General features: G+C 33.3%; 1 protein-coding gene across 5 annotated transcripts in view; it reads right to left on the reverse strand.

The window, feature by feature from the left end:
* Positions 1-12,418: 12,418 nt before the first annotated feature.
* LOC106478423 (cohesin subunit SA-1-like) overlaps positions 12,419-22,526 on the reverse strand; it is a 53,212-nt gene continuing 43,104 nt past the window's right edge. For 4 of the 5 annotated variants that reach the window (XM_022382022.1, XM_013938965.2, XM_022382020.1 and 1 more), the window contains 3 exons: positions 18,408-18,616; positions 16,127-16,296; positions 12,419-12,871 (listed from right to left, as the gene is read on the reverse strand). In XM_022382022.1, coding sequence (XP_022237730.1) covers positions 12,792-12,871; positions 16,127-16,296; positions 18,408-18,616 — 459 coding nt within the window. In that variant the 3' untranslated portion in view covers positions 12,419-12,791. Of the gene's footprint in view, positions 12,872-16,126; positions 16,297-18,407; positions 18,617-22,526 lie in introns of those variants that run through there. The other variant, XM_022382023.1, reaches the window with a different exon arrangement.

The following is a 22,526-nucleotide window of genomic DNA, read 5'->3' on the forward strand; positions in this document are numbered from 1 at the left end:
TAGTCATAAGAAATAACAGGACACGCCCTCTACTACAAATCAAATTAATTTTCCAAGGAATTAGTGTCAAACTAATTCTATATATGATAAAGATTTGCTTTCGAAAGTGTAACATTTTATAATATTTACATAATATCGACTAATCAACTTATTCTATAAAATTTAATACAACAGTACATCCAATTTTACTTCTTAAATATTTAATGCATTGTAAAGTATAATAAAATACACAAAAACAATTTGTAGCACAAATAAAGTAAAAACTTCTCATGTGTGTTATTTTCAAAACAAAGCAAACAAAAACCTTGTACATGGTTTAGATACACAAGAATATTTTATTAAACATAATACTTTGAAGTTCGCGAATTGTAGCTGAAAGAAGTTAGGCATCTAAATGTTTTACTAATCTAATGCTTCAACCAATTTTTTTAAGAATTGATCTTTAAACTGATATGTTTATATTTTGCTTCTTTTATTCTTAAACACAAAGCTACACAATGAGCTACTTGTGCTGCGCTCAACGTTTATATTAAAATTTAGTTTTAGAAAATACAATAATAATCAAATTACGTTCGGCATAAGGTTTGATGTGCTGTTATATTGTGATGAGGTTATTTTTTAATGTTGGGTGAGCACCACTGAAAACACATGAACGATTACAAGTATAATTACGTTTGTGTATTGGATAACTGTGTATATCTGAAACGCTACTAGGTACGCTACTTATACGTCATGATATTCTCAAAGGTTCTTGAATGCTCGAGTGTTTACTAGATGTACGGTATTCTTGTATATAAGACCGCCAAGAAGTGACGGCAACAATGGAATTGAATTGTAGACAGAGATAGAAACGGACGATTGAGTCAAGCGCGTGAATCGTTCGTTGTGAATTATAGCTTTTGTTTAAGTTATAGCGTGACTGTGGAAATTAATTGTATTGCAAAGTTGTATTGAGAACAAATAAATTAGATTTATTTAAGAAAGAACTTGTATCGCTAAAGTTTCTTCGGAAATAATTTTTAAGGAAAATTAACAAACGATCACATAGGTGTAACAATAGAAAGTTATTTCTTAAGACTTGTGAAAGAGGAAGAAGTTGCAGTTGGGGTAAGAACTAAAAAAAGCCCACTTCTGGATCAAAGACTTTCACCAATCATAATGAAAGCTAGGTCTACACTCTTTACTTATCTTTTGCGGGCAAAAGATTGAAAACATTTAGGGGAGACTTTGATCACCACACTAACATGATCTCTACAAATTACCTCCCATACACAGTAGCACAGAGCAGCAAGGATGAATCATGATAACGATTACCAGTTTGGGACACTCAGATATATTCTGTCTAGCCCAAGTACCACTAGTTGCCAGTCAGGGTTATTTCTGACCAAGAAAACAAATGAGGTATGTACTGAATAAAGTCTACTTCCAAGAAGAGTTAAGACACTGCCAGGTGGAACAGCAGCAGCTCATTATTGCCCTGTGAACAGGAACAACCTAAACCACCGAAGTGATTTGATGCTTCCCTGATACTATGTCCAACTGCCAAAGTGGATATGAAATTCAAATATGACACATATCTTTATGTGTGGTAGTGTTCTGTTGCTGACCTAATCAAAGAATACTACATTCATTAGGGTGTATGTGTCTCTAAACTTTTAAAAGAATAGAAGGGCCCCCTCGAACACTAACATTGTATCAAATGCACAGTGGTAAAGACACGGGCAATAGGTACCTGTCTACATTTGGTGATGCAAAGCAGGTTAATTTGCAAGTGTTTAAAGGATTATGAAGGAGGGCCTAGACAATTTTCTTAAATATTTAAATCATACTTTTTTCAGGAATTCTTGAGCTCAGCGACAGGTGGTGTAAGGCCTAATACTGAGCTTGAATGGTTCAGTGCTTGGTGCCCTACAATGAGCAGGAACTCAAACAGTAGGACATAACTGCTGCTGGATTACATTGCAGAGTTGACCTTATATATTGGATATAAACAGAAGAAAAAACATCAGCATATATACTGTAGCTGATTATACTTTTGAACGGTCTGTAATGTTTCTCAACGATTGACAGAAATTCGAGCAACAGCTCCATAGCTGTAACTACTACATTGCGTTGTGATGTAGCTATCGTGGCTTCTCAGGCCTACTTGCCATGACTACATCAGAAGAATTTCTTAGATATGCCTAGATTGTGCAAGATGTAACCCATGTTTTAACGGTGGTTTACCAGATCAGTTGATTTTGGATTGTTAAAAATGATAGGTAAATGCAAATTATATTCCAAATAATATCAGAAGCAAATGCAGTAGGATCGATGGCAAGCAATTGCTACAAAACATTATGGTTGCAGATTTGGATAAACATGACTTGCTATCACATGGTATGTGTAGTTGAATTATTATTGGAAGCTGGAGCAGCCACGACCTTGCTCAATCTTACTGTGTATCAGGCACTTCAAGAAGCCACTATATTGGCCAGTTAACACAAACATCATCCTAGCAAACAGTAACAAGGAAGATGTGAGAGAAGAGGTGCATCTCCACTGTTATTCTGGCAATGTCACTCACCAAATATAGCTAGGCTTCTTTTACTTGGTTCTGGCATTGTGATTTTAGAAATTAACTCATTGAGGAAGCTGTCAGTCAGTTTTGCCTGTACAACAAACGAACTGCAGTTTTATGGAAAGACCATTCAGTACTGATTCAACTGGGCCCAGGAGTGTTGTATTTCGCACATGAATGTCGAAAAATAAGTAGTAATACCTCCAGACATGCAGGATATGATTTTGATGTGCTGTATATGCGGTCTAGTGTACTGATGCCATTTATTATGGTAATAACCAATGCGTGAAACAGTGTTTCATGCTCAGAACTCAGCCTGAACTTGCTTAATTATCAGTCCTTATGTTCTCGATGTTCTAGTACTGCTCTCTAACTATAAACATTCAGCTTTTCATCAAAATATGAATGTGTGGTTTTCTGAGCATCTGAGATTACTGTTTGAGGAATGTGCTAATGATATGAGCTAAACATGCAGAAGCTAAATGAATTGTTCGTGAAGTTTGCTAATCTGTTTGTGGAAGCAGATGACCAGCTTAATTGAACAACAATAGCACATCATTACATATATAAATGTGATGTATATTCCATTTAAAAACCATTCTGCAGGCTTTCATGAAGCATCTGAAACATTACAGGACTGAAATCAGGCAGATATTGAAGGATGTGGTAATACAATCTTTGTTGGGTGCTTGGTCATCTCCAATAGTTGTTATGAAGAAGAAGTAAGAAGCACCAAGGTTTTGCTTAAATTTCAAGTAAGTAGATGCAGTAACATGTGTTAATGCCTTTCCTTTGCCACAAATGCACTGGAAAGTACTTTCTTCTTTGGTATGGTAGAAATGACTTCCACTATTAGCAGATTAAGCTGGACAATGAAAGTAGACTTAAAGATAATTTCAGCACTCGAGAGGCTGATGGTGTTTATGAGAGGGCTGCAATAGGAAAACTTCTTTCCAATGGATGATATTTTGGTTTCTTGTCTCAGATTGCCGGCTGCCATTGAAGACCTGAAAATGGTATTCCAATATATTAAAACTATGGAAGTGTGTATTAATGCACAGAAAATTGTTTTTTAGTCATATAGCAAATAAAGAAAGAATTTTCTCTGATATTACAAAGATCGCCATGGTCAAAAAATGACCCCATCCAGAGAACAAACAAAACGTCTGTAGCTTTCTATGTTCACTGTCTTGCTATTGGCAGTTTTTGGCAAATTTGTTCAAACTGCATTTCTCTTTTTATTGAGAAGAGTTGAAACACACTTTGGCGTGGTTTGAGAAAGGATGCTGGATGCTCACGCCTCTAATAATAATCAGTCCAGTAGCCTGGAAATACTGAAGGATTATCTCACTGACTTGATAAAATCATGTTCATTTACAATATGTACCCTTCAAAAGATTGCAGCAGTAATGAACAATGTGGGCAACAACAATTATGCTTCTGGATAATTGTCAGAAATAACTAATCCAGTTGAAAAAAAACTGATAGATCCAGACATAGTTCAGATGCTATTTGTCGTGGGGCAAAATAAACTCGACCATCAAAAACTGGATTATCCGGTACTGAAGAACTTAACACGAGGGTGCATTGTTACAATCATTATGAGCCACAGACACGTGATAGTCGATCTGATATGGTTAGTGTTCCACATAGTTCTAAGGCAGGATATCATTTTGACTTTGCATAATTTTAAGATTGAAGAACACTAGAGAGGGTTACATTTTCTGATCATTTTCGTGTATTAAAAGATAGTATAGACGATACACTACAAGTGTTACTTAGACGGAAAACTATGGTAGACAGTTCGCGGTTCTCTGCAGAGAATAACCCTATACAGAGCAGGTCCTTTGCCCCAAACTGAGAAAAGTATTTGGTATGTGCTGGCCATTATCAGTTACTTCACCTAGTAGACATTATCTTATCTGTTAGTCAGAACTGTCACAGGGTCACTACTGATGTGATGGCTGAGAAAAACAACCTGATTTGGATCACCTTCAGATATTCACATGGATATAGGAGCAAACTTCTGTGGTATTCTCAGGTAAAATGATTTTTGGAAGGGGTGTTAGGTAGTGTCAGGTTTTATGTATGGGCCGGACTCTTTACAGTAGGCGTCTGTGACTTGTTGGCGATATATTTCAACAATAAACAAACAGCACACAATCCACTTGTTCTAAAATAATGTATCAAAACAGGTCAAAAGTATACATAAATGTTTGTTATACTGTTGGTTATCATGGTTGTATCCAGAGCTTTAAATAATTGTCTCTTTCTTTCATCAAAGTCAACACAGGCTGTTCAGTTACTTTAGAACACAATTTGACAAGATGAATTATTTATCTCTACTGTGTTATTACAATACAATCTGTGATAATTTCACTTTAAATATCGCTACTATACGCTCTTTATGGCTAAACTCACAATCACACAGTCTATATCTAACTACCTAAATTTCTATCAAACTAAATTTTGACAAGTATTTATACCCAACAGACGCCTAGAATGTTCCACACATTACAATATATTATGATGCAATAATATGCAATTAAAACAACAAAATACTTAGAAGGTTCTAGTAATATGACGCAATAACATAACAATCTCAAATTCATAACTAGTAAATTACCCAATGCATGATTCATAAACAAACTTGCGATAAACTATCGCTTCTAAAAATAACTAAATTTAACACTCATGCTATATAAACTATCTAAATCATAACACTCACACTAAACTTAAATTCAAACAATCGTGTATATCTAACAGGTAGGTCCACTTTATAACAGGATGATTAGCAGGATATATCATGAAGTAAAGCTGAATATAACTAAACTGGCTGAGTTTTAAGTGATAAGGATACTGGACTTGAAATGCGACAGAAAATGAAAAAGGTTTATTTACTTTAAAAAATTGACACTAAATGGTTCTTTTACTGGACAGGTGAAATAATCAATGATTGTACTTCCTTCAAGATATTCTTCCCTTGACTAGTACATTTGAAACACTGGATCGAACTATGGGAATCCAACACTCATTACTTAAAAGGAAATATTGGATTTAACCAAAGCATCTAGTGATACCACATGACAGGTCATTCTAATTCAACACGGGGGAAAACTGTAACTTCTAGATATAATTGGATCTACCAGTGAATGGCACTACTGTTGCTGACTTCCTTGCACAACATGCAGTGTTATAACACCATATCCGTGGGTGTAGCAAGTATAGTCTCTAAATAGCAACAAAGTAACAAAGCTAAAACGGGGTCAACTTAATGGTTTTCTGGACCATGGGTTCATGCAAAATTTCTACATTAAAATTAGAAGGCATAAAACACATAGTATGCCTGTATACCACACTTAAAACTGTTAGTTATTTACAGGGTCTTGTTATTTGTTTGTTGTAGTGAAAACATGCACTTTATCATATCATCCTCTATCTGAGGGGTTTGCTATCAAATGAAGGATAGATAAATATGTGAAACATAAGTAACCTGATTAGTATGAATATTTACCCTATTATTGATGGCATTCTGTGCAACTGAGCAACAACGGACTTGTTGTTTTCTGAAGCTCTTGATGTTCATAAAAGAACAACTCCTCGTAGATTGGGTGTATGGTCCTTCTTCTGGAGTGACTGTATTTTTCAATAACTGATGCATGTGAAATTTTTCTTCTGCAGCTGAAAACGTAATTGATTTCTGGTGAAATTTGCTGATGTGTTTGTAAGAGTATATTACATTTTTCTAGAGTCTGACATTGATGATAAATATCTGGTGATTGTCATTGATTTACTTACTAGATGGGCTAAAGAATATCCACCAGTTCACATTTCAGCACAGTTCACCAATAATAAACTAGCTGAACACTAAATAATACTGGAAATATCAATATGAATCAAAGAGCAAACTTCATTTTCCAGTTGTTTGAAGAGTTGTGCTGAGTGTTAGGTCTGGAGATGTGCAGTTAAACACATCATACACGATATGATGGTTTGGTTTAACTGGTTATGCAAATTGTCAAGTGTATAATTGTGGACCCTTGATCATTATGGCTAGAATAAACATTTCCTTTACATCATGATTATATTTTGTTCTCTAAACTTACTGATGTTCACATGTGCAGTGGATGAAGTGTATGGCACACTTTCCAATACAGATGTGCCAAATTATCCACAGGACTATGAGGAGTGGTTACGATCTGCATTAATTGATGCAATTGTACACATCAGCAATACAGTACAGAGGTGATGTGTCAAGAGAGATAACAAAGGAATGAAAATTTGATCCTGGAGAATGGATAATACCTAGTTATGCAGCATGGAGCACCTTGGTTCTGGGTAAGCTATTTCTTATCCCACCCTTATACAATTCAATCCATCAAACTAGTTGCATTTAAGTGGATCATTTTCCTCTGAATTTTGCCTATGATTATGAAACTTTTGTTTAATCCAAAAAAAACTGAATTTTTAATTTCACACATGGCAATCATGATGACAGAAAACAGAGATATAGGTGTTGGTAGTCATTATTTACCACAGCTGAGTCGTTGCCAGTTTTTCTTATAGTATAAGTACATACATTCATTTATGTATAATGTTGAGATATGTGAATTTAAGTGTATTGAACTTATTTTCAAACTAAGGCTACATGCCAATGATGAACCTTTTTGCACTTATTGAACCAGAAATCGGTAGTTGAAGGGGTAGGTGAATTAGAGACAGTAAGAACTTTGATCTAGCTGATGACGAGGAATATGCCACAAGTACCTATATAGTTGTTCATGGTCATTTGAGAAAGAAGAGCTGACAGTAGAATAGTTTAGCTGTTTGTGAGATTGACTATGTTATCTACTTCGACCTTCAAATTGTTATTGAGATACATCAGAATTTAGAATGGAGTTAAAACAGATACATGATCAGAATGCTAAAGAGAAGTCAAGATCTATATTTTGTGAGGCACCATGTGGAATTTCACAAACAATATAGAATTTAGAATAATTGTGTGACCTACAGCTTGGGCAACTAGGAGATCAATAGCTCAAATGATGTGACAATCATTATTTTATTAGCTAACTAATAAAGTAATGCAGACCACTTGAGGCTCATCAAGTCACTGCAGCTAGGACAACTTAGCCAGTAGGTGTAACTCTAGAACACTGACATTCAGTGTGGCTGTTGATTATTGCTAGGAATTCTGACATATCAGTAAGCTGAAAGATTGTTTGTTTATTTTTAGAGCAAAGCCACATTGAGCTATTATATCCACAGAGGTGGAATCAAACCTTGATTTTAGCATTGTAAGTCCATACTCTTAACGCTGTCCCAGCAGGGGACAAGCTGAAAGAACTTTGCAATTGTAAAAACATTCAAGTTAAACTAAACTAAACTATACAAGTAATATTGGCATATAATCGAGAGACTTCTTGTGTGCACGTGTGTGTGAGCCTATAGATTACGTTTACACATGATACCACAATTCTGAGTCTGGTAGGTTTTCATCAGTCTTCCAGGTGTAACGTAAGAGTTGGTTCTTAAATAGCAAAAGAAGAAACATTTGAATTGTGATAAGTCAGGATGGATAAGCCATTGTTCCAATGGATTTTGCCCAAGTATGGCAATAATATGTGGACAGCATTATGGATGTAGATAGTTGGCTATAAGAGTAAGTGTATTTTACTGTTTTCCCTGTTACAAGTCCTACATTACTCTATCAGTATATTGGTGTACACTATAGTTGACAACACGAATTATGATTCAAGTTACATCAGTTGCATTTAAGGGGATCATTTTGCTCTGAATTTCGCCTGTGATTATGCAACTTTTGTGTAATCCCCAAAAAATTGAATTTATAAATTCACACTTGATGATCATGATGACAGAAAACAAGGATATAGGTGTTGATAGTCATTATTTACCACAGCCGAGTCATTGCCAGTTTTTGTTATAGTATAAGTACATACATTCATTTAATGTGTAATGTTGTTCCATAGATATATGGCAATCACATTAATATAAATATACAGAGCACAGTTTTCATGGAACAAAGAACTGTTTGTCTGATGTTAAGCACAATGACTGATCTGTGCTCTGCCCACCACGGGTATTGAAACCTGGTTTCTAGTGATTTAAGTCCGCAGACATACCGCTGTGCCACTGGAGGGCAACAAAGAACTGTAGCCAGAATATTGAGATGTATGTGTTTAGTTGTATTATAATGTGCAAAATTACACCTATACCGTGTCCATTGCAGGAATCGAACCACAGATTTTGACTTTGTAAGTCTGTAAACTTACCACAAACCCACTGGGGAACACTACGGTGATCAAGTTGCACCTTATTAAGATACAAATATAGCAACTTTTTACTTAATGATATTGAATGATATATTTGGTTTATTTTGAAATTTAGTTCTTCATAACAGATGAAAGTTTCTGTATATTCTGCACTACAAAAATGAAGAAATATAATTTACTCAGTGATTGGTGGTGGTGTAAGCTATGTTCTATTAGGAATAAGAGAAAATTTTATAGGCCTCACAACTTTGTCCAATTAAAATGAAATCATGATTATTACTTTTTAAAAATAAAATAAAAATTATGTATCCAGTTTTTGTAGTAATTTTGAATTGAAATGTATTAATTTGTAAAATTTAACTATTCACATGCTTTGAGAATATTATTTAATATTTTCTTGATAATGATCTTGCACAGCTAGAGTTTGATCACATATTAAGAGTAAAATATGTCTGAATTTATAAGTAAAGCAGACATGATACCACTTTCTTTAATGAAATTATACTTAACTTATAACAGAATGAAGTTAGTGTTGGAATGTTAACTTCAGAACTAGGAGAGGTGAGAAGTGCTGGTAAAACTACTAATCAACTTTCAGTATCCAACATAGGGACTGTATCAGTTCTTAAACCTACTTCTCCATTAGATCTGCCTTATCTCTGGTCAGTAGTTGAAAATTAGGGATTGTGGCAAATAGTCTTAGTAGCTTTGCTATAAATACAAAACATAAAGACCACCACCACGTGGAAGAAGAATGAAATTGTGTGTCCCATTTAGGAGTGCAGCATGGTTGTACCACACAAGTGAAATACCACAGTTTACTTTGATATGACCACAAAATACCCTAACCAAGTATGTCTTTCTGGTATTAAAAAAATAATAATCAAGAAAGATAAAATCCTCCTTATCTACCACCACTTCAGCCACAGTGATGCAGATATACTAATCATCACCTACTAGTCAATAACCAAGAATCTCAGCCTGGCACACATTACACAAATAGCAATCAAATTCTCACAAAAAAAGAGTAAACCACTGGCCAATTAGTATTTCTTGAAATTCATTGATGAACAATATTTGAAAAACAAACAAACATGGAATCATTCTTTAAAACCTGGAATAAATATTAATCTTATTTTCAATAACTGCTACATTTCAAATTCTTCCATTAACTGAAAGGATTTCTTGCCTTAGTGTATCATGAAAAGTTTCCTTGCATAAGAATTCCCAAAGGGAGTCAGTCATCAGAAACCTAAGTTATATATAAACAAACTTGGATTATTCAATATATTACACTCCTAACCATTGCATTATATGAAAGGTAAAGATTGACAAGTAACTTTTCAGCACATCTATCTGAGAACAGTTGGAAACCCCATCCAGAGTACTTTCATGTAAACTGGATCTTAACATTACAAAACAGTTATCCTAACAAAAAATCATACCTATCCTTGCTTCACAAACAAAAGTTTTCAACATAATATTGTTGCAGTATCTTGATACACAAATGAAAGGTTGAAGACTGATTAATAAGGAAATAAAAAATAACTCAGTTTATATAATATGAATAGAAATTGCTTAATTTTTTGGCTTGGTGTCTTAGTAGTTGTATTTATAAGGAACACCTTTGTAAAAAAAGTACAGAGTTGTATACTTTACTAATACTATGTTTTTATGTCTTATAACTCATACGTTATTGTAAATATTAATTTACTTACCACAATATTTTATCATAGTTACATCACACAAAATTAGAACGTAACACATATTTTTCACTATGACTTATCCACTCTAAATCTCCTGCTAAATAAGTAAACTAAGGAGGACACTGAAGGTTCCATCTTTAAAATGTTGTATTGTTTGGCTCTAAATTGTTAAAAAAAACTTCATTATATGAATATTCTTCCTTGGAAAGTTGCAGCATACTACTCTAGCCATAGGTGTAACACAGCAGCATTGCACTATCAGTTGGTTGGAATTTACTAGCATCAAATATATAAGTCCTAAACATGTTGTCAAGCTCACATATGCAATGACATGTCACTGCATTAGCATTTACAAATCAATCATTCTTATAAACTGCAATTAATCCTCTGAACTGCCTTCAATTGAGATGAAACTCAGCCCTTGTGGAAACTACAAGGGTTACTTGCACTTGAAATTACTCTCTCCATCATTCATTGTGCTTAACCTGATGGCCATGATTATGTATCTTTAACAGACAGTGCAACTTAAATTGTAACAATGTTCTCGGAAGGACAATGAGATTAATATTAGATAAACATTACAGTTTCTTTAACCATACTTATTATGAAAATCAGTGTTGGTTTCATGAAGTGGCTGGCTGAAAGCATGTAAACTTTTCATTTCAAATTCCTTTTATTATTTTGTTAATAGTATCATGAGATATGTACAGCTTCACTGTGAATATTTATTAGGTTGGAGAGTTTTCTTTTCTGACCATAACTTTCACTTTGCAAATGTAGTTTTTGAGCCTGTTGCTGTCCTAAACACTCTGTCTATAAGGATTTCTCCACTTCTATGGAGAACCTAATGGGTTCTGTTCTTTGGTATACCGTGCTCTTTAGCTCTACATGGTTTAACAGTTTCACTGTATGAATATCCTTCATCAAGACAGACTGTGACATTCATCCCTCTAGCTAAAAGTCTACTGACAGCATTACACTGTAAATTTGTGGGGAATTTGCTGTGAACCAAATATGTAGGTGCTAAGCATATGTTTCGTAGCACCATGGATCACATTATGATGCCATGCCAAAACTTTAATACCTCACAGATATAATTCTTATATGGTATGGATTAACCTTTTGTACTTTACTGGTTTCAAATAAGATCAAGTTTCAGCCTCTATGATGATTATAGTATTGGCCTTTAAACTACAACAATTTTAGTTTTCATACCAGAATGAAGATTCGTTCTTTGGAATTCTTTAGTATTTTCTAGATTACATTACAAAATGTGTCAGAGTGTTTTATACATTCAGGACACAAGTGAGAAGTTTGTGTATAAATAGCCTGACTGAACCATGACTTAAGATTTATATATATGTAATAAACAAACTACTATTGTATTTACTAGTAAGTTTGGTTAAAAGTTCATAAATTTTTCATATAGTAAGTAATGTATTTGTATATAAAAATGCTGCTAAAGGATTGTACTATGAAAACTGCAAACAGAGGAGTCATTACTGATTGCTGTAAATGGATTTATGGTGTCTCGCATAAAATGTACTTTACAAATAATTCAGGTGATACAGAAGAGAATTTTTTTTCCCTAATTTCCTAGCTAATTGCTGAAACTCCCCAAACAACATTTATTCAATCTTGTAATGTAAATGCATGCAGATACTATTTTTTTTACACAAGAATAACCTATAGCATTAATAAGGGCACATGACAAACATAAATGTATAATAATTACAGGAAGTTATTTACATATAAAACTCCTCAAATATGAAATAATTCACTTTATTTTGACAACTTTCAAAATATAAATGAAAAATTCACATTCATACATAAACTTTATAAATACAAACATTAAGAAATAAAGCATTTTATATAAACATATTGAATTATTTACAATCAAGAGATAATTTAGTGATAAATATGCATAAGCATCCAGTAACAATGATAAGCACTTTAGCTGTTGACTAGAACAATAATTTAGATAAAATGTGATTGATGACAAATTATATTACTACCAAGATTGAAGGACTCTATATATGTATGAAAAAAAAAGTCAAGTGTACCAGAATCTTTAGGACATTTTACTCTTACCATACTTCAGTAGTAATCTATTAAAAGAACAACAACTTCCAATTCAGAAGATAAAGTTATATAGATGGGCAATGTAAGAAAAAAATTTGATTTTGATGTTTCAGAAGAAATACTTCACTTAATCCACTAATTCAAACTCTATCAATGGATCTGTCTGAAGTCTGACTCAGATCCTCTCTCAGAGTCTTGGTCTGGATTATTCTCTTCTTCTGCTGGTTTATCTTTTTTTGTAAAAAAAGAAAAAAGTTTAAATACAATTATTTGCTTCAAGTTTAACTTTCTTTAAAAGGGGGGCAAAAACAATTATATTCTTTTCTGAAAACAATAAAAAACAAGGAGTAAGCAGTTATTCACTTCTAATCCCGGTTTATTATACAAAGAAAAAAAACAACAACAAACAAAGCAGGATTTAAACACCTATTCTCTTCTAATTATCAACCAAAGAAAACAAAAGTTTGAACAGAAAGATATTTGGTTCTAGTTTATCTTCTGAAAAGCAACACAAAACAGGGTTTAAATAAACAGACATTGGGGCATCAAAGTAGATAGATGTTTTTTTATTCTAACAATAAATAATTGTGAAGTACAAAAGATATTACTGATGTACAAGTAATGTGTTAAGTAGACACAAACTTTTTTGAACAAATCATTCAAAGCAAACAATTTAGAGTTGAAAACATTAGCATTACTTTAGGAAATAAGATTTAATAATAAAAAAAGGTGTTTTATGAACAACAAGTATAGGACCAATACCCTATACTTAACAATAACACAACAGTTTATTTCTATAATATATAAATATTTTATTTATTTCAAGATAATTCTTTTGGCAAGATTTCCAGTAATGGGACAAATTTTATGATTATCACCAAGTGAAAAATTTACTTTTATACAGAATATTAAAAGATTATTAACAGAAATAGCCCAAACAGAAACAAGCCTATTTATGGTGCAAAAAACTATTTTGTATTGTGATTGTTATATCAAAGTAAATGTAACACCTATACAAGGTACAAAGCACAATCATGTATAGTAGTTTTGTTCGTTATACCTTAGTGAATGAAATACACTTATATAAGGTATAAAGAACAGGCTTCTATAGTAGATGTTTTATGGACAGACTTTATGAATGAAAGTAAAGCAGAATATGTTATAATATCTCAACCACAATACACCTACCATATCCACTACTGACTAGGTCATTCTCGAAATAACAGGGCTTATCAGGCCAACTGGTACACAACAGACATAACAGTGTCCTAGATTAAGTAAACTTCATAATTACAATTAACTTAAATGATTAACTAATCAGATTTTTAGGGTAATGGCTAATATCACAATGTTACTTATTTTGTATTTAACATCAAGTATTTATCATTTTTATTTTAAGTAATTTTATCATTCAGAAGAATTGACAATTCCAGCAAGCTAGTCTTTTGTTCTTGGAGCATGTCAAATAATCACATCAATAGGAGAAAACTATATTGTAATTCTAAGAACTTACGAGTGAAAATCAGAATATGTTATCATATGTCAACCAGAAAAGAAATTGTTTCAATCATTAAGTGTGGATTAAAGATAATTTTTAAACCTTTACAAAAGTGACCTCAATCTTCTGAAGTGCTTCAGTTCCTTTGCTTTGATCTTTAAGACAAATAGATATGCAAGATAAAAAACAACTTGATAAAATAGTGAATTAACTTCAAAAATAAAAATATTACCTGCAAGCAATATCATGTTAAAATGGTGTACATTTTCCTGGATATTTTAACTATATTAATCCAAATTGTAATGTTTGAAAAAAACATTAGCATTTAGGGACTTTTCAGGATTCTATTTAACTTTCCATACATAGGCTCAGTCATTTTGACCAATCTTTTAATCATGATTGTAACAGAAAATTTCAAAGTATTTTTTTAAAGAGCCTCAGGCTTAATAACAGTTCACATTCTTTTTATTTAGTTATTGTTTTATTACTCTTTGAACTGTGTAACTATTAAGCATATGTAACAAAGCTATAAACACCTGGTGAGTGTATAGACTAAGTTATGGTAAATCCACAGAATGCACAGAAAATACAATGTCCTATAATTATTATAACTTAACTAGATTTTATTAAAATATTTCCCTTCCTTAGTTGAGGAGAACTTGGCAATTGCAACTTTGAATCTGTAGGCCAAACAATTTAAATGCTGTCATCGGAATGAGCTAACCTATTACATAGTTCAGTAAATTAAAAGCTTCTTTTTCTATTGGATATAAATAATCCAATAGCAAATGACAGAGATAACTGACATTTTTTTAAAGACAGTGCATTACATGAGGATGTGGCATGTGGGTTTGACTATCTGGTTTATATTTCTGTACATAAAAGACGATAGACGGCTATAGAATTAGATTAACAATAGCAATATCTAAACTACAACTTTTAAATTTGTATTAAAACTCAGAAGCTGAAACAAGAGTGGAAAGAATATCTAAACTGAGCAATTTGAAGCAAACAAGTGTCACGTGATATAAAGAAGTGAATATGAAAATTTTCTTGAAATATATCATTTTAAAATTAAGAAATTAAGATGTATTTAATATTAAGATTTAATTTACTAACTAAATTTTGTTGCCAAATTTTTGAAATACATTGATAATAAAGTAAGTTGATTAAACTTTGAAAGTAACTCTGTATAAAGATCATGCTCGCTTTAACCCACCCATATCCAGAGGGTTAAGGAGAGACAGATTTTAAATTTTCAGTGTTTAGATTTAAAAAAAAATACCAGCTAATGATGAAAATAAGATCTAAAAGAACAGTCTAGAATATCACATACTACTACACATGCCTTATTAAACAAGTTTTCAAGCTCAGTTAAGGCCTATACAGCAACACACCCATGCTCAGACCATATTACAACATGCACATTACAATTCCAAGTTGTGTTACGTTTCTAGGTCTATACCTAAATAAATAAAATCAATTTGCTGCTGCTGTCTGAAGTTGTTAAATCTAAATTTCAAGATTCAACTTTAGAATGCAAAAACTAGAGGAGGAGGAAAGGTCTTTATCAGAAACATCTCTTTGCTATTGATTGTTTGGCAAGCCTTTGTGGTTCTATCTAGAAAATCCAACTTCAGTAGCTGCTTTGTATAGAGTCCAAAGTTTTTATCTCTGTAATATTACTTATGTTAAATATAGGTTCATCCACTTACACACACTTGTTAGATGTTGCAAAACATTATTGTAACTGTACCTTTATAATGCCAATATGATACTTCCTGGTGTCACACAAGCAAAATGACTAAGATTTTGACCATTTTAAAGAAATACTAGTTTGAAAATCAAAGTAAAAATTGAATGATATAGAATTATTTTTGGTTGCTACATTGTTATATACAGTTAAGAGATAGAGTATATATATTAAGGTAACTTATAATTAACTAAATTGGTTTTCTATAAGTGAAGTATCATGAAATACATTTACCATCATCTCTGTTTCGCTTTTTACCACGATACTGTCGGCCAGGAGCTCTAGCCATTGGTGGTTCCTGTTCACCATGCACAAGACTGTTTCGATAAGACAGAAGAGGTTGCCAATGATCTGCTCGTGATCCAGGCATGTTAGTCTGAATGTGACGGTCCAAGTAAGCAAGTCTAAAAAAAGAAAAGATATATATAGTTTTTGGTTGATAAAGTTTGAACATCAGTTGTACTCAGCTGCTACTTTCCTATACTAGAAACTTTCAAGTTGCTACAGCTGATTTCATCAAAAGTTGTAAACATGAGGTTATAATTCAACTTCTCAAATTTTAACAAAAATCAATAAAAATACTAAGTGACAAAAACACATGCACCTATTTTTTAATTGTCAAGTTTGTGCACAAGGAAATCAACAAATTGTATATCTTGCATTTTAAACTTATTCCTCAACTGCACTTTTGTTTTTATCACTTAAAATCAAAGAAATCAGATTCAAGGAGCACCACGGTAATATGGGTAGAGGTGAATTTGAGAAATATGCCTAAACATAAGACAATTTTGAATGAAATCTCTATTCTATACCAAACTCAAAATAAAAAAGAAAGAAACTACTTTGAAACGATATAAATTATTAACCCTCTTGCTACAAGCTTGGTGGATTACACTGAACTCATAACCCCAAAGTGACCAGTTTCCATACTACAAAACTTTTAATATGTTTGTGTATCTTCATGAAATTTTTATAGTTTTAGTAAGCGTTGCAAGTCTTTTGTAGATAAAAAAAATTTAATAAAGTATTTTTACTAAAATTTATCCATGAATATATGGAGTCGGAGTGCTTACTGCTTTAAGTGAAAAGTAATTTTCACTTTATGATTAAAAATACTTATAGTAATTTTCATATTTCATTTGTGTAATCTCTAAAACCTCCTAAATCAATATCAATATCAGAGAGAAAAAAATTATGAAAATCCATAACTCTCTGAACACTACTTTTTCATATTAATAGTAGTAGTGCACTAAATAATTTTTATTTAATAAAATAATGCAACAAAGAACATAAAATAATAACATGCAAAATCAGACATTGCACTAAACAAAATGGAAAAAAGCAGACAATATCCCATAACTATCACAATTTTTCTGGTGTTTCTAGTGACGCAATATGAACCGTTAAAATATCATCCATCTACACAAAATCATTCCTGTGGGAAAAAAACATTTTCTTAGGAAGTGATCTACAAGTTTCTGTACAGAAAACAACAAAATATACTATGTCAATTGATAGACAAAAATCTTGCCTGTCTATTGGGTATAACTAATATAGTAGTAAACGTAAGAATAAACTACATATATTGACAAATCCTGAAAGAGAGGATGTGACAGGAAGGGTCTGATTTTCTATTTGATGGCTCTGTAACTAAACAAGATTGAAGGCCATTAAAAATTTGCTTTTTTTTCCAGCAATGAAGATATTATAGTGAGTAATATACATTAAATTTACCAGTAACTAAATAAAGCACTTATACATCACTCACAGGTAGGAGACAATGCCTTCACTTACACATCTCCATATATGTAGTGTTAAAATGACCCTGTTTAGAGCTGATTCATTTAGAGCTCTGTTCTCAGGAACCTTTCCTAAGTATTAAACAGGGTATTACTATATAGAAAAAAGAAAATTTCTTTCAGTGATGTAAAATGCCTAAGCCGATGAAGCAATTAGGTTTTTAGGTATAATAGCTGAGTAAAATAATGTGTGATTGTAGATGTTTTTTACATTCCTTATAATTTGCCTATCACAAATTTTGAATCATTTTAAAAAATAGCATTTTGGACCCATCTTTTGTCTTCTATAAGGCATTGCCTAGGAGACTATTTTTTTAATGCCAAAATTCATCAGCTGACAGACAAAACAGGACATTTTATCTTTTATTAAACATACTTCTGATATGAAATTTGGAAGTAATAGACTAAGTAAGAGGAAAGCAAAAACTAAATGCATAACTTTGACAAGGTTTTCTTCAATTTTAAATCAAAGCAGCTGTTTTTATTTCTCTCAATAAAACAAACTCTGACTTTTAAAGTTTAACTGAAAAATACAAAGTAAAATATACCCTCCAATTTCAGACAAATATATCATCTGATATATATGTAAAAGAAGTTAAGACTAATTTTTAATATGCTCCAATTCATAAAATAACATCAACAACAACAAAAAAAACAACATTCATTATAGATTGTTTTGAATTTTTTTTTAAAAGTTCATTCATCTATTCACTTACACTACTTTTTTGTCAAGTCTCATCAACTTATTAGTAAATTCACAAAGAACTTCCAAAAATGGTAGGTTTGGGGGAGGGCCAAGCGGGTCAGCTGGGTTTTCGCTGTTACTAACAGCAAACAAGATTCCCTCTCGATGTAAAGCAGCCACAGCCTCTCGATTTTTTAATTGATCAAGGCCAAAAGAGAGAGAAAATCTCTTGGCTAATTCCTAGAAAATGACAGGTTAAAAAATTCCCATCTTAACAGAGAAATATTGGAAGCTATATCTTTCTACATAATAAAATTACATTTTAATATATATAAAATGTTATTAGTATCTATGTTGCTATAACCTAAAAACAACTAGCTATCAGCTGAAAGGTAACTTTTAATAAGTAATCTCACAGTATACATTATTCTCATTGTTTGATTGTTTGGGATTTATAGCTCAGATCAACAAGGCTATTTGTACATACAACTTTTTTTAATGTTAATAACAGTCAAAGAAAGTGAATTAATAGAAATAAAAATTAAGGTATATGAAGTGTCTTCATTTTTTAAAGAATATAAAAATGAAATAAGATTTTTTGTAGGCCATAAATATTTTTAATCTTAACATATGGTCAAACTGGAAAGTGTCATCATAACCAATGACACTGTTTAATGTGAAAATGACAACATGAATACAAAAGTGTCTGAAATGGAGTTGTCTGTTGTCACTGCTCATTGTAGCTGTAAAAATAACACGTGGGCAATTGTGACTGAAGTGTCACACTGCTCACAAAAATTGGCAATTCATTCCCTTCTAAGAGAAAATTATGGTGTAAAAAAACTATGGCGAATGAAGAGCCTTGTAAGGACAATTTTCTTCCTACAATTACTACACAAATTAGATGGTGAATCAGTGTTAGTAAGATTTATCAGGAATAGCCTGTTGTGTAGCTATTTACCTCAAATCACTCTGCCTTGAAGAAAGGCTGATAATGCACCCAAAGAAAAGGCAAACTGATGACATCACCACAGGAGGCTGATTTAATTAGTCTCGGCAAACTTATTCCCACGGATTTTGAAGTGGCCATGAAGTGTATGGAGTTAGATGATACTAAGATATAGGCCAGCACTTTTTGAATATCCAAAAGAAATGGGATGAAACTGATGATAAGCAATTTGAGAACCTTCAAAGAACTTATCAAATTGGTAGAGATGGTACATATAGTTTACCTCTGAGCCTCTATGTAATTCATAGTAAGAGCTGCAGTAAGTCATAGCTGAGCCCACATCATTACATGATTTTGAGCCATCCCTAAAAATAGGAACAAAAGGATGGTTCAAAATGTGTTCATCAAAAAGAGGTCAGTACTTCCAGTAAAGATTATCCAACTTCTTCAGGTGACTCAAAGAAAGATCAAAAATGGGGATAATAACAAACCATGATGGAATGGGCTGATCATTGAATTCAGCAATGCCATTTATTGTCACAACCACCTCAGTTAAAACTTGCCTGCACACAAGGACAAATGTTGGGACAGCAAGCTGCCTAATAGCAAAAAGCATAGCCACTAAAAAGTGAGAACACACTGCTAGATGGGATGCTGTGGCAGTGATCAAAGCTTTGCAGCATACTACAAAAATATTTCCTAAATCCGAGGTGAAGATTCATAAGATTCTAAATACAAACACTGGATTACAGAAAACCTAAAGCCCATGTGCAGAACCAAATCCTCTCATGATGCATGGGATCCAACATCTTCAATACACAGTCCTTGGCTAAAGCATAGACCAAAGATCCAGTTCCAGTTTAGACTAAATGAGGGCATGATAGATTTTGAGCAGAAAAAACTCCCAAAAGAGACGAAAAAGACGATGTTCAGTGCCCTTGTTCACGACTTCAAGCTGCTTTATGAGTGGAATAAAGTCTGCTTATTGTTAATGAGGAATCTTAACAACTTTGTCTGAACCACCACAGATGAGCTTTGGATCAAGGTACAATCACTGTTGGTGGCAGAATGCACACACTTTTTAATGGCATAGATTGGAAACTGTTTGTAGTGTCTCTCTCATACACAATCAAACAATTTATTGAATGCAGTTTGGAGATGCCACTTAACATACCTCACTTTTGGTAACCAATAAGGTGAACAGATTTCCAAACCCCAAAAACCGAGACAGCCCAGCCCTTACCTCTGATTTCAAAATAGCCCTTGTGCTTTTTCTTGGCAGTGTAATTCGTAATGTCTAATCTGCCACTGTGTGCTATCAAAAGCACAGCTTTGTAAGTGCAACCCCAAGCATGCATATGTCAGGCAAAAGAGTTGAACACTTGACTAAAAGACACATGGGGCTGAAGCAAGCCCAAAGGGCAGGGTGCAAAATTGATAAACTATTCCGTGATGAACAAACCAAAGATAGAACCTTGACAGATAAGATATTGGAATACGCAGATAATCATTCTCAATATGTACTTTGGTCATCCATAAAACTGGAGAAAAAGCTCACCCGAGGATCAGAAAAGATTCCATGGTAAATCGGAGCAGAACCAAAAAGTGATTGAGGTCTGTAAATCGATTACAGGCTGCCAGTCCCTGATTTTCTTGGGAACCACAAACAGCCTGGAATAAAAAACCTGGAGAAGGATGAGTTACAGGTTCGATGGCTTTCTGGGAGACAGACATTGACTGGTGGTAGGAGGTAGGATCCTGAGGCAACAGAAAGGATATGGGTACTGGAGACAATAGAGGAGGAGAAAGAAGTGGACGACAAGTCCCTCAGATAATACCTGAATAACATATTGATCTGTGGTAAAAACTCATCATAGGGGAAAAAAATCAGTCAATCGAGCCCCCACTGGGTAGTTGTCAGTACTGTTGTCAATGTCAATGTGTCCATCAGCATAGATTAATATGACGAGAGGAGGAACAGGTAGAAACTGATAAGGAGTAGGACAGGAAAAAGTGATATGGGCTTGTCTAGGCTCAGGATGAGTTAAATGATCTACCAAAGATGAAAGGTTCAATTTCTGTCTCCTTGATTCCACATATGATTCCAAAGTCTCAGAAATATTTCTGAAAACAGACCACTGGAGAAAGGGGGGCCCCGTACATAAGTCCCAGAGATAAGTATGTGGTAAAAGAACTTGGAACAATACAACAATCTTCCCAAGAAAATCCCAACAACAGAGAAACCATGTGTGCAAGGAAAGAGCCAAAGAAGACAAATGTGCTAGAACCCTCAACCAACTCAGAGACAAAAAGCTGTGCACAAACCCTAATACCAGGGGAAGGGGGGAACACAAAATACTGAGAGGAGAGGGTATCATGTAACAAAGAAGGAAAGGAATCATAAGAAATTGAGGAAATGGATAAAACAAAACAAACAAGAAAAATCACATCTAAAAAAGCCATATTAGACCTAGCTACTTTTGCAGTAAGAGCATAGGAAGACATGGCAAAATCAGGTGGAGGAAGAAGGCTGTCAAATTCCTTGTCAGTTCAAACAGGTTTGGCATCAGTGCAGGATTTCGACTTGGTAAGGCCCTAAGCTATATAAAGCTTGGAGGCCCCTTGTTAAAAAGATACACCAGAAGGTCTCACAAAGGTACGTACCAAAACAGGACCTTGGGTCGCCACAAAAAAGTAAAAACATATATATGCCTCTTAATTATTTAATTGCAAGGTATTTAACTGAAAAAATACATATTTATCATTTGGCAACATCAGAAGAAGCAGATTGAGTCATATAATGATCAATCTCAAGGCAGAAGAGCTGATAATTCCATAGCCCAGTTACCCCCACCTACAGCCTGTGTAAAAGTGTTGGTAGACGGTGTTACCTCCGAAGTTGTAACTTGAACTTCGGAATTCATTGCTCACAATGATTGATCAAAGACAAAAGTGTTAGATTATAGAAATTAAGCTGGGAAAAAATACGTTCTCTTTAAATTTGCAAACTGTTTTAAAACTGAAAAGAACAATTTCACTTCAGAATGAATGGCAAAAACAAAAAAAAGCACTAAGTTTAAAGAAAAAACATGATTGAAAAGCACAATAAAAAAAGACTTGACACAAGCACTGCCAAACGAGAAGTGGTAATTCAGTAGAATTTAATAGAGGGAGTCACATGCGTCAGGAGGGTGTGTCAAA

The sequence above is a fragment of the Limulus polyphemus genome, unplaced genomic scaffold (genome assembly GCF_000517525.1).
Source record: "Limulus polyphemus unplaced genomic scaffold, Limulus_polyphemus-2.1.2 Scaffold210, whole genome shotgun sequence".
In the NCBI taxonomy this organism is placed as follows: Eukaryota; Metazoa; Arthropoda; class Merostomata; order Xiphosura; family Limulidae; genus Limulus; species Limulus polyphemus.